We start from the raw sequence: 11,429 nt of genomic DNA, 5'->3' as shown, positions 1-11,429 counted from the left end.
AGGAAGTGATTTTTGTACAATAACGTTATTCTCTAAGAGAGACAATACTTAGAAAATAAACAAAACCGACTTACTTATTTTATTCAACTTGTTACACAGTACATATATAGACAGAAAGAAAAACTATATTCTTATATCTTAGCCACACATTAATAACTGCTAATAACTTCCCTTGATCTTATCCACAAATACTAAAACTGACATAATTTAAAATACAAACAGCAAATACGAATGAATTACGGTTAATACAAGATTAAATAAACTAACAGATCCAACATTAATGGAGCGGAGCAAGTTCTGAAAGTCAAAGGACGAACGAAAATAAGTAATGGAGGAAGAGGAACTTACAGGGGCAGAGGACGCGGAAGAGGAAGATCAACTTTCAACAAAGCAACGGTTGAATGTTATAGGTGTCATGACTTAGGTCATTTTCAGTATGAATGTTCAAAGATGAATAAGGAATTGAATTATGTAGAGCTGGAAGAAGAGGATGAAATGCTGTTAATGGCTCATATGGAAAGACATGAAGCAAAAAGGAGTGATGCTTGGTTCTTAGATTCTGGTTGCTCAAACCATATGTGTGCAAGTGAAGGTATGTTTTCAAGCTTAGACAAGACATTTTCCCACATTGAAAAACTTGGAAATAATACAGGTAGGAAAGTTATGGGAAAGGGTGTAGTGAAGTTAACTTTGCATGGGGTTCGTTGCACTACTAGTAATGTGTATTGGGTACCTGAACTAAAAAATAATCTCTTGAGCGTTGGACAACTACAAGAAAAAGGAGTAGCAGTGCTGTTTGAAGATGGTGTATGTAGCATTTATCATCCACAAAAAGGAAAAATAGCAGAGTCAATTATGATCACAAATCGGCAGTTTATTTTGGGTACTGAACCATCTACCACAACAAATGAAGGAAGATGCCTCCAAGTTTCAAATACGGACCAGTCAACACTTCGGCACCATCGATATGGTCATCTCGGCTACAAAGGCTTGTGGACCTTGAAACACAAAAACATGGTGAAAGGCCTGCCGCAAATTGGGGCTCCAAACACCACCTGTGAGGCATGTATGAAAGGCAAGCAACATCGGACTCCATTTCAAAAAATGGGTAAATGGAGAGCAATGGAAAAATTAGACTGGGGGAAAACATTGAAATTGATAAGAACACAGCCGAAGGAGGAGGAATAACAGAGGAAACGACTGAACCGGTTGCTGAAACAATTGAACCAGTTGCTGAAAACGGAGAAAGAAAAATCACGGAAGAAACGACTGAATCGGCTGCTGAAACAATTGATCCAGTTGCTGAAAATAATTTTTCCAGTGACCGTCGCACCAGATTTGACAGTAAGGGAGGGGAGAAATCGACATCCACCTGTATGGTTAGCAGATTCCGGTGAAGGCTATGAGAAAAAGGGAAGTGAGGAGATGGTGTACAAACTCTAAAAGGCTCTCTACGGATTAAAACAAAATGAGTTCCAGTGAGCAAACACTCTTCATCAAGAGGAAGGGAGGTAAAATTCTTATCGTAAGCATTTATGTTGATGATTTTTTATTTACTGGAGAGCAGATGAAGAACTATTGGACGAGTTTAAACGTTCCTTGAAGAAAGAGTTTGATATGACTGACTTAGGTCAGATGAGATTTTTTCTTGGAATAGAGGTAATACAAAGATTAGATGCTATTTTCACATGTCAAAGAAAGTATGCTGTTGAAGTTTTAAACCGACATGGCATAGAGAATTACAATTCTGTTTGTAATCCCACTGTTCCAGGAAAGAAAATTGGCAAAGATGAAAATGGTGCAACAGTATATGTAACTTTGTATAAACAAATAGTGGGAAGTCTAATGTATCTCACAACTATTCGCCTTGATCTCATGCTTGCTGTAAGTTTGATTAGTCGTTTTATGGCATGTCCAACACAACAACATTTTGCGGCAGGTAAAATGGTTTTAAGGTACTTGAAAGGTACGGTAGATTATGGTGTATTTTATAAAAAAGGAGGAGCCGGTGATTTGACTTGATTGACTGGTAGTGACTGTGCCGGAGACATGGAAGAAAGCAAGAGTACTTCAGGCCATGTGCTTGTGATTAGTGGAGGAGCAATAGCTTGGTCTTCTCGTAAGCAGCCTATAGTCACCTTATGAACCACAGAAGCTGAGTTCGTTGCTGCTAGTTCCTGTGCATGTCAAGCTGTTTGGACGAGGAGGATACTCAAAGAGATTTGTCACTCTCAAATAGAAGGAACAAAGCTAATGTGTGTAATACTTCAACTATTAAGCTATCCAAAAATCCAGTTCTAAACGGACGTTCCAAACACATAAGAAAGCATTTCGGAAGTTGCGTGAAGAACTTAGCGTGCAGATTTTTCTGAGTTGAACTAATTCTTGACAAAGAAGAATAAGTTCACGGGAGAAATGGTCAGAAGAATTTGATTAGATGAAAAAGAGTTACAGTCTTTTAAGAAATTTAGTTTAAATATTTCTCAGATTTGTTTACCAGATTTGTTTCCATTTCCAAGATTTGTGGATTGAAACGTTTCTATGTAGGGTTATTTGTAAGGCTATAAAAGCCAAGTTCACTGTTCAATAATATTATCACCTCAAACTTCAATTGTTTATGTTTTTGGCTTTGTTATGTCAAAACAAGTACTTGTCACTTCTACCTTCCCACAATGGCAAACTCACTCTCTCTAATTTCTTTAATCTATTTTTCTTTGTTCGGGGGGCAACGAGGTTCATGAGCTGCTTTTTGGCTCGAATTGCCAGGAAGGATATTGATTGGAGCTTGTGCGTTCCAAGGAAGTTATATGTACAGACAGTGTCATGAAGATTCTGATGAATGTTTTGGTGTTATGGATCACTCTTGGACTAAAGATAGTACCCCCATCACTTAAACAAATGCTTCCACTTATCAACAGAGTGAATCAAGGTTAATTTGTTGCTTCTCAATCTAACCGTGCATTATAACAAATCAAACCTCTATATATTTCTTTAGTTAGAATTTGAAACTAAAGCTCTTTTCTTGCGGATCCAAATTCTAAAGCACCAATATCATACATAATGCTGCATCCCGTATCAGGGCAATGTGTCAAATCCGAGGACAAAGGAGGAGTTGAACTCGGCGATTGTGCCACTCCGAACCAATGGAACCATATTGGAGATGGACGTCCCGATGAAGTTGTTGTCAAACGGGCAGGGTTTGAAATCTGTCGGAGATGGAAAAGTACTGGTGGCATCCGACGAATGCTTTGGCGATGGAAGCAATTGGACGGTGGCTTCGAAAGCAAATCTCCAATTGGCCAACAAAATTGGCGAAGACAATTTTTATTTGGAGAAGGAATCTGATACTACTAGTTGTTGTGAAAAAATGCATTTCCTTTAAAGACGAGGGAAGTTGCACGGATGATCCTCAACCCCAATGGTTCAAACTTGTTCCAACAAATGTTGCTTAGTCTATTAATTAGTTTAAAATAGAAATTTAGAATTTGGTCCAATATACTAGTAGTTGTTGGAATTTGAATTTAGGGTTGGCATGAGAGTTTTGAAAGTGCGGGAGTCATATTAGGGTTGTCGATTTTATGCTTAAATTCGTAGTTAAATGGTCAATAATTATTTTCTATTATTTATTATATGTCCAATCTTTTATACGATCATTATTGTTGGTATTATTTTTCATATATGTTTGTACGATAAATAAAATCGGTTATAATTAAGCACGAGCATGAATAGAATTAGAGATAAAATAGGGGCCAATTCAAAGTCGGGCATGTCATATATTTATTCTTCCCAATACATAAGCAACTCACAATGTGTTGGTTTCAACAAGTTCAAACCATTGACTTTGGGTGTCTTGGAGGCAATTTGGAGCACCGTCAGTGCAAATACATGAGTTTGTCACAATTTTTGAAGAATTAGAGCTTTCAACCTGCAAGCAAAGACTCTTCCCATCTTGAGTTACGGTGGCCAAATGAAGCTTAGTGTTTGAAATGGCTGTCCAAGAACTCTGAGGGCCGAAGCAATCTTTTGAGAGAGATGGCATAAGGCCTTCTCCGCTCGTCTTTAAGCATAAACCAGTGCTTGACATCCTAATTGGAGTGCTATCATTGTCATGAGTCCATCGACTTGAGATGGAGCAATTACCCATGAAAATATCTTTGTTGTCATTTGAGACTTGGATGCATTGGCCACTTTGTGGATGATATATAACATACGAGAACGATGCATTGGAATTTGGATCTGTGCACCGTAAAAAAATGTCTTATACACTTGTTATAGATCCATATATTCAAAATCGTTAATATATTTGTACTTACCTTGCAACATAGTCTGCAATAGTTGAAACTTCTGGACAAAGTTAGGATTTTTAATTTGAGTCCAATTGGAGTCGAGAACTCCAAAAGTTTCTGCCGGCCCTGCTTGACCTTCCCTATAATAATAGCTACCTTGCCAAGTCCATAATGCCCAATCTAAATCTTCTTGTGCAAGATGAGCTGTGAAGCAACTCATGAACCGATTTTCTGCATCGTTAACCTCTCTCTGATCGTACCCATATTCGCTGACAAACAAAGGAAATGGGTTTGGTCCTTCTCTAACAAATTCAGCATGGTCTACAAAGCCATTGATAATATTTGCACAAATATTATTTAGTGGCTGGTTTATAAATTTACTCTCTTGATCTCCACTGAACGAATACAAGTGCACCTCAAAAACCAACTTGTTGTCTAAGGTGCTTACGTTCAAGGGCTTCTCTTTTAAGCATCGAAGATCATTATCAAAATTTAGGCTCGAAACAATCACTAAAACATTTGGGTTAATGTTGTGGATTGTTGTTACTCCTTGAGTAACATAATTGTTCCAATCATTTGCATTTTCATTGGTTCCTCGTATCTCGTTTCGTAGGCTCATTCCAACCACCTAAATGTCATAACAAAAGAATGTTCTTTTGTTAGTGAAAAATTGTACAAGTCTTTAAATGTTTGAGTTTAGTTTCAAGAGTGTGAGAATTTTCCTTAATTTGTACGTACCGTTGATTTCTTGGAAAAGCGTTGAGCAACAAAGCTAAGACCTTGTAGCCATTCTTGAGGGTCAAAATAGCGGTCTCCAAAAAATCCATTGCCATCGTCAAGAGAGCAACACCATCTTGGCTGACTCATATGGTTGTCGGCAATCACCATTAAACCACTCTCTCCAAGCACATCAACAACAGCTTCATAGGCTTCAGCAATAGTCTTGTTCAACACAAAAGGATTATATTGAGCCAATCCGGCTTTTGCTTGCTCTAAATCGAGAAGGTCAAAATTCTCTTCAACTGTCCTATTTGCATAACGAGTGAACATTTGAGTTGCATACGTGAGTCGTACACAATTAAACCTCAACTTGATTGCCTCATCTGCCAGCTCTTTTAATGGCCTGTGGTTGAGACCTTCTATTAGCATGCTCTGTGTGTGGGAAGGCCAATTCACGCACACAAGCTTCACTCGAAGCCCTGTTGTCGAGTCAACGATCCACCTTCCTTTTGTTGACAACGGTAAAGAATAAACAGAAGGAGATAAAAACACAAACAATGCTAGAAAAAGAACAACTTGAAAAGTTCTTCCCATTTTTTCTTCCCTTTTATGAATCGGGGTGAGAGAAGCATAGCCCAAAGGTTGCTTATATATCTCATTAATAGGTTGAAATTTGTTCAAAAGATCAAAGATCGATGTAACGGTGAAACTCCTTCCATTTTTCTTAATTCAGTTGCTTTGTTAATAAATTGTGTTTCTAACTTTGATAATTTGTTGAGTAATAAGCAAATATTTCTAACAAAGCTAGCAACGTTCATACATATCTTGCCCACAGAACCAATATTTTAACATTATGGTCCATTTTTCTAAAATAAAACTCGAAGCTTGTTCCAGTCTCAAATTAAAAATTAAAATAGTAGCTAATTACGATTATGACAAGTTCTTATATAATACCCCTACTACATTTTTTGAGTTGGGGACATTTTTCCACCTAATAACTCACAAATACATAAAATTATTTTAATAATCTAAATTAATAAAAATGAAATAGTTAACATCTTAATTATCTAATTTTAAAAAATGTAATCAAATTATTGAAAATATTTTATTTATACACTTTTCATAAAATACTATGCATTTATTAATTTATATATATATATATATATATATATATATATATATATATATATATATATATTCTAGGAGAGAAAGTAGAATATTCTAAACATTTATTTTGATGTCGCATATTTAAAAGGTCCAAAGCATGCAATAAATAAATTCAGATTGCTTTGTCTTTTTGACCGTAAACAATTCGACGTGTAGTTTGGCTATTCGATGTGTAGTTTGGTAAGAACTTATATTATGAGCCTCTATGCCCATGCTTGGAAAATGTCACCTTTTGAATTTGATTGTGTGGAAGGAGAAAAAAATGAGGTCTATAATTTAATGTCCCCACTAATAAAAAAATAAATTGGCCATCTGTCCTTCTTTTTTCAAACAAAATCTCTTTCTTTTTTCATGATGGCGGGTTAAAAAGTCACGTCGTTAAACTCAGGCCAACTTTTGAAGGGACGAGCCATTGCACCGAACTGGTTTTGGATTAGTGGATCATTCTAAAATGTTTGATCAAGCTTTTAGGGTCGACCAAAATTGTAACGCGTCATGTCTAGGATAGATCAAGATTTGTAATGCAGATTCGATACCTAATGGCTCTGAATCTTGGACATGAGACGTTACAAATTGTATTAGGGCAGTATCTCTCCCAGTAAGATGTGGTTTGAAAACGAACTAATGTGCAAGTTGGTAGGTATGTGACACCCGAGCAAATGAGGGGTACATGAATGAACCGAAACCACTTCCAAACGAGAGGTATCCTGAGGATATGGTAGCCAAGAAATACTTTAGAACATGGATAGTCACTCCATATACCAATAAGGTTCCTTTTCCTTTTCAATAGCTCAATTATAAGAACTTCATGGTTAGGTATGTTTTGCTTGGAGCAATTCTATGATGCACGTAACCTGTGGAGAATTTTTCTAGGATGCATGTGAATAGGGAAAAAACATGCAGGAAGAACTCGAGTTAGTTCGCGAGAATAGCTTTCACTCTTAGAAACAAAGAGTAGGTAACCTGACCATGTCAAATCCTAGACACGAGTTATTACAAAGGTTTAGGAGTCACACTCACTCATGGTCAAACAAATTCACTATTGATCCAACGTACAAATATAGTTACATAAGCAAAGTAAAATGTGATATAATCCAAAAAATGTATAAACAACCTACGTACCATAATTAAAAATTTTAATACTCCTCATAATTAAACACTACAAACTTAGTAGCCATTTGGTTTCAAATTCCTCCCATAATTCTTCATTAATCGGAAATTTTTACATGCTTATCACAATCTTCCCTTCGAGTCATTTGGGTTTTAGTATTGAAAGTAGATGAGCAGTTCATTTTAACCTCAAACCTTTTCTTGATGAATCCAATTATTTTTACCCTTCCTGGCATTTCCGTGTGGCTACTGATATTCAAACCTCACGACTTCAAATCCTCCATCAAACTCAGACCCTCATCCATTTCCTCCGGCTCGATCTCCACCGTCACATTCATCGTCATCGTGTCCTTTTCCTTCGTCAATCCGCCGGCGTCTCCCCCTCTCCGATCACCTCGCCGTGGTAGTAAATCATCATCGTGGCTTTTGAGTATTTGAACGAAGCACTAGCCACAACGAGTATGCCACCGTTTGAAAGGAAGAACGGTGAGTTTTAAATGATTATTAAGAAAAATTAGATGAAATCCAAGTTAAGCGTTAGATTTTGACTTAGTAATAACTCAGGCAAACCTAAACAATCGTAGTGTCAAGTTATGATATTATTGAATACTCAACCTGGCTTTTACAACTTTACAAATAATAATAGAAATAATAACTATATGACAAATAATTAAACTAAATACCAAACAATACTCTTAAAACAACCCTTCGCCCTCTCTTTCTACTCCCTATGAACACAACCTTCATACCAGTTCATGTTAGAAGAATTTGATTATGGGGTTAGTTTAAATATTTGATTTGTTTACAAGATTTTTGTTTCCAAGATTTGTGGTTAGTTTCTATTTAGGGTTATTTGTAAGACTACAAAAGCCAAGTTCAATATTCAATAATATTATCACTTCAAGCTTCAATTGTTTATGTTTCTAGCTTAGTTGTGTCAAAACCTAGCAATTGGTATCAGAGCCGCAATTTTTTAGTGATCAAATAGAGAGAGTATGAGTGAAGACAAAGTTTTAACGAAGATCCCTCACTTCGATGGTCACTTTGATCATTTTAGTGATGGAGTGAGCTGATGGAATATTTGCTCAGCGCAAAAGGTCTATGGAGTGTGGTGGAGATTGGTTTCTCAGGTCAAGAGGAAGGAACAAAGTTGACTGAGGCACAAAAGGGCCACCTTGATGATGCTAGACTCAAAGATCACCAAGTAAAGCGTTACCTCTTCCAGGCAATTTATCGAACTTTCTGTGAGCAAATCTTGGATCGTCGCACAGCCAAAGATTGTTTGGGACTCAATGAAGCGAACATTTTGTGCGAACCAAAAAGTGAAGAAATCACTTCTTAATGCATTAAGGAGAGAATTTGAGATCCTAGAGATGAAGAATGATAAAAGCATCAAAGATTATTTTGCAAGAGTGATGATAACCTCCAACAAGATGAGAAGCAATGGAGAAGATATACCAGACGAGAAAATTGTAGAAAAAATTCTGCGTACCTTGACTGAAAAATTTAATTATGTTGTAGTATCCGGGAGGAATCTAAAGATACTAATAACATGTCCATTGATGAATTACAAAGTTCATTAGTGGTCCATGAACAAAAATTACGAAGATCCTGACAGAAAACACACATACGAGGAAGTGATTTTTGCACAATAACGTTATTCTCTAAGAGAGACAATACTTAGAAAATAAACAAAATCAACTTACTTATTTTATTCAACTTGTTACACAGTATATATATAGACAGAGAGAAAAACTAACTTCTTACAATCTTAGCCACACATTAATAACGGCTAGTAACTTCCCTGGATCTTATCCACAAATACTAAAACTGACATAATTTAAAATATAAACGGCAAATACAAATGAATTACGGTTAATACAAGATTAAATAAACTAACAAATCATCCCCTTAATCTTGTATTTCGATCTTCACATTCTTACATTCTTCAAACCAATTCTTTCTTGAAGCTCCACAAATTTTTGTCATCCTATTGGCTTCGTAAGTATATAAGCCAATTAATCCTCAGTTTTTACATGATCCACTTCAATCTCTCCTTTTTGCACACATTCACGAATGAATTGGAACCTCGTGTCTATATGTTTGCTGCGATCATGATGAACTGGTTTTTTCGCTAATGCTATAGCAGACTTGTTATCGATATTTAAACGAACTGGATTTACTTCCTTCCCATGCAATTCCTTCAGTAAACGTCATAACCACATTCCTTGACAAGCAGCTGACGTCGCCGCAATATACTCCGCTTCACAGGATGAAAGTGCCACCATCTTTTGTTTCTTTGAAGTCCATGTAATTGGATTGCCATATAAGAAAAACAATGTCCCCATTGTGCTCTTTCGATCATCTATATCTCCAGCAAGATCACTATCACTATATCCGATTAATCGATTCTCTACTTGCTTTGCCTCCACATAATGACATCCAATATCAATGGTTCCTTTCACGTACCTGAGTATTTGCTTCACAGCTTCCATATGAACCATAGTCGGAGCTTCCATATAACGACTCATAACTCCAACGGAATATGATAAGTCAGGTCATGTGTTCACTAAATAACGAAGACTTCCGATAATAATCTTCTAAGGAGTGGAATCAACAGATGGACAATTACTCGCTTTGCTTAACTTTATTTTCGGCTCCATAGGAAAACATGACACGGATTACAATCCATCATTCCAAGTTTTGCCAAAAGCTTTGCCGCATAACTCGACTGAGATTACCTGATTCCATCAACATCTTGTTTAACTTCTATTCCCAAATAATAAGACAGGAAACCTAAATCACTCATTTCAAGCAACTTCTTCATTTGTTGGTTGAAGCTCAAAATATCATCCTTGCTTGACCCAACAATAATTAAATCATCAACATAAACTCCAACTATCTAAATTTTATTTTCTTTCCAACGTGTATACACAGCATGCTCTAAAGGACATTTTTGAAATCCAAGAGACTTTAAGCAATTATCCAGTTTTGCATTCCAGGCACGAGGTGCTTGACGTAAGCCATACAATGCTTTCCGAAGTCGTAAAACACTCCCTTCTCGACCTTCCACAGCATAAACCTCTTCCTTCAACTCACCATTAAGAAACGCTGACTTGACATCCATATGATGAATCTCCCAACTCTCCTGCTCTGCTATAGCAATCAAGACTCGCACTGTTTCAAGCCTTGCAACAAGTGCAAATACCTCATCAAAATCCACTCCATATTTCTGGACAAAACCCTTTGTGACTAAACGGGCTTTGTACCTCACGATCTCCCCATTCGAATTTCTATAAAACTTACATACCCATTTCAACCCGATTGCTCGATGTCCCTTTCGTAGTTTTGCAAACTCTCACGTGCCATTTTTTTTCAATAACAGACAACTCTTCTAGCATTGCTTGCTGCCATTTTTTATTATCTCTTGCTTCCATATATGAATTTGGCTCCTCAAGTGAAAGAAAACACATCCCAGCTTCTTCATTCAACTCAATAGAATCAGAGTAAATTTCTCTTCACGATCGAAATTTTCTTGGACTAGATGAGACGTATGAATCATCTCCTGGTGATAAATCATTTGCCAGTGATGAATCGTCTCCCAATATAGTCCCTGATGATTCTCCCGCTCTTCTAAAAAGTCCTCGTCATTCACATAGACCTGTGGATCATAATGAACAGCGAATTTACCACCTTCCTTCTTATTTTCTTCCAATTGTTGCACATCCCATTTATATTCTTCTTCTTCTAGAAACTTGACGTCTCGGCTGATATGAAGTCTTTTCGCTTTAGGATCATACAAACGATAAGCTTTTGAACCTTCTTCATATCCCACGAAAATCATTGGCACACTTCGGTCTTGTAATTTGGTTAAATTTGGTGTTGTATTTCTTCCATACGCCAGGCTTTCGAACACTCTAAAATGCTCTACATTAGGCTTTCTTCCTCCCCATTTCTCATAAGAAGTTGCTTCAATTACACTCTTCGTTGGGGATCTATTAAGGATTTAGACAACTGTCTTCACCGCTTCTGCCCAGAAATACATCGGCAAATATTTGCACTTCAACATGCTTCGCACCATTGCAATAACAGCTTGGTTTCGTCATTCAACCACACCATTTTGTTGCGGAGAATAGGGTTCTGTTA

The 11,429-nt window shown here is 36.8% G+C and overlaps 1 protein-coding gene across 1 annotated transcript; it reads right to left on the bottom strand.

Moving 5' to 3' along the window:
- Positions 1-3,802: 3,802 nt before the first annotated feature.
- LOC111436676 (major extracellular endoglucanase-like) lies at positions 3,803-5,468 on the bottom strand. The gene is made up of 3 exons (XM_023074399.1): positions 5,025-5,468; positions 4,314-4,914; positions 3,803-4,236 (listed from the first exon to the last, which is right to left on the bottom strand). Exons 1-3 carry the CDS (start codon positions 5,433-5,435, stop codon positions 3,803-3,805), a joined length of 1,446 nt encoding a protein of 481 aa, XP_022930167.1. The 5' UTR covers positions 5,436-5,468.
- Between the last annotated feature and the right edge of the window lie 5,961 nt (positions 5,469-11,429).

Source organism: Cucurbita moschata, unplaced genomic scaffold, assembly GCF_002738365.1.
Source record: "Cucurbita moschata cultivar Rifu unplaced genomic scaffold, Cmos_1.0 Cmo_Scf00058, whole genome shotgun sequence".
NCBI lineage: Eukaryota > Viridiplantae > Streptophyta > Magnoliopsida > Cucurbitales > Cucurbitaceae > Cucurbita > Cucurbita moschata.
The sequence above is the reverse complement of the archived record's forward strand: the minus strand, read 5'-3'. Positions and strand labels throughout refer to the sequence as shown.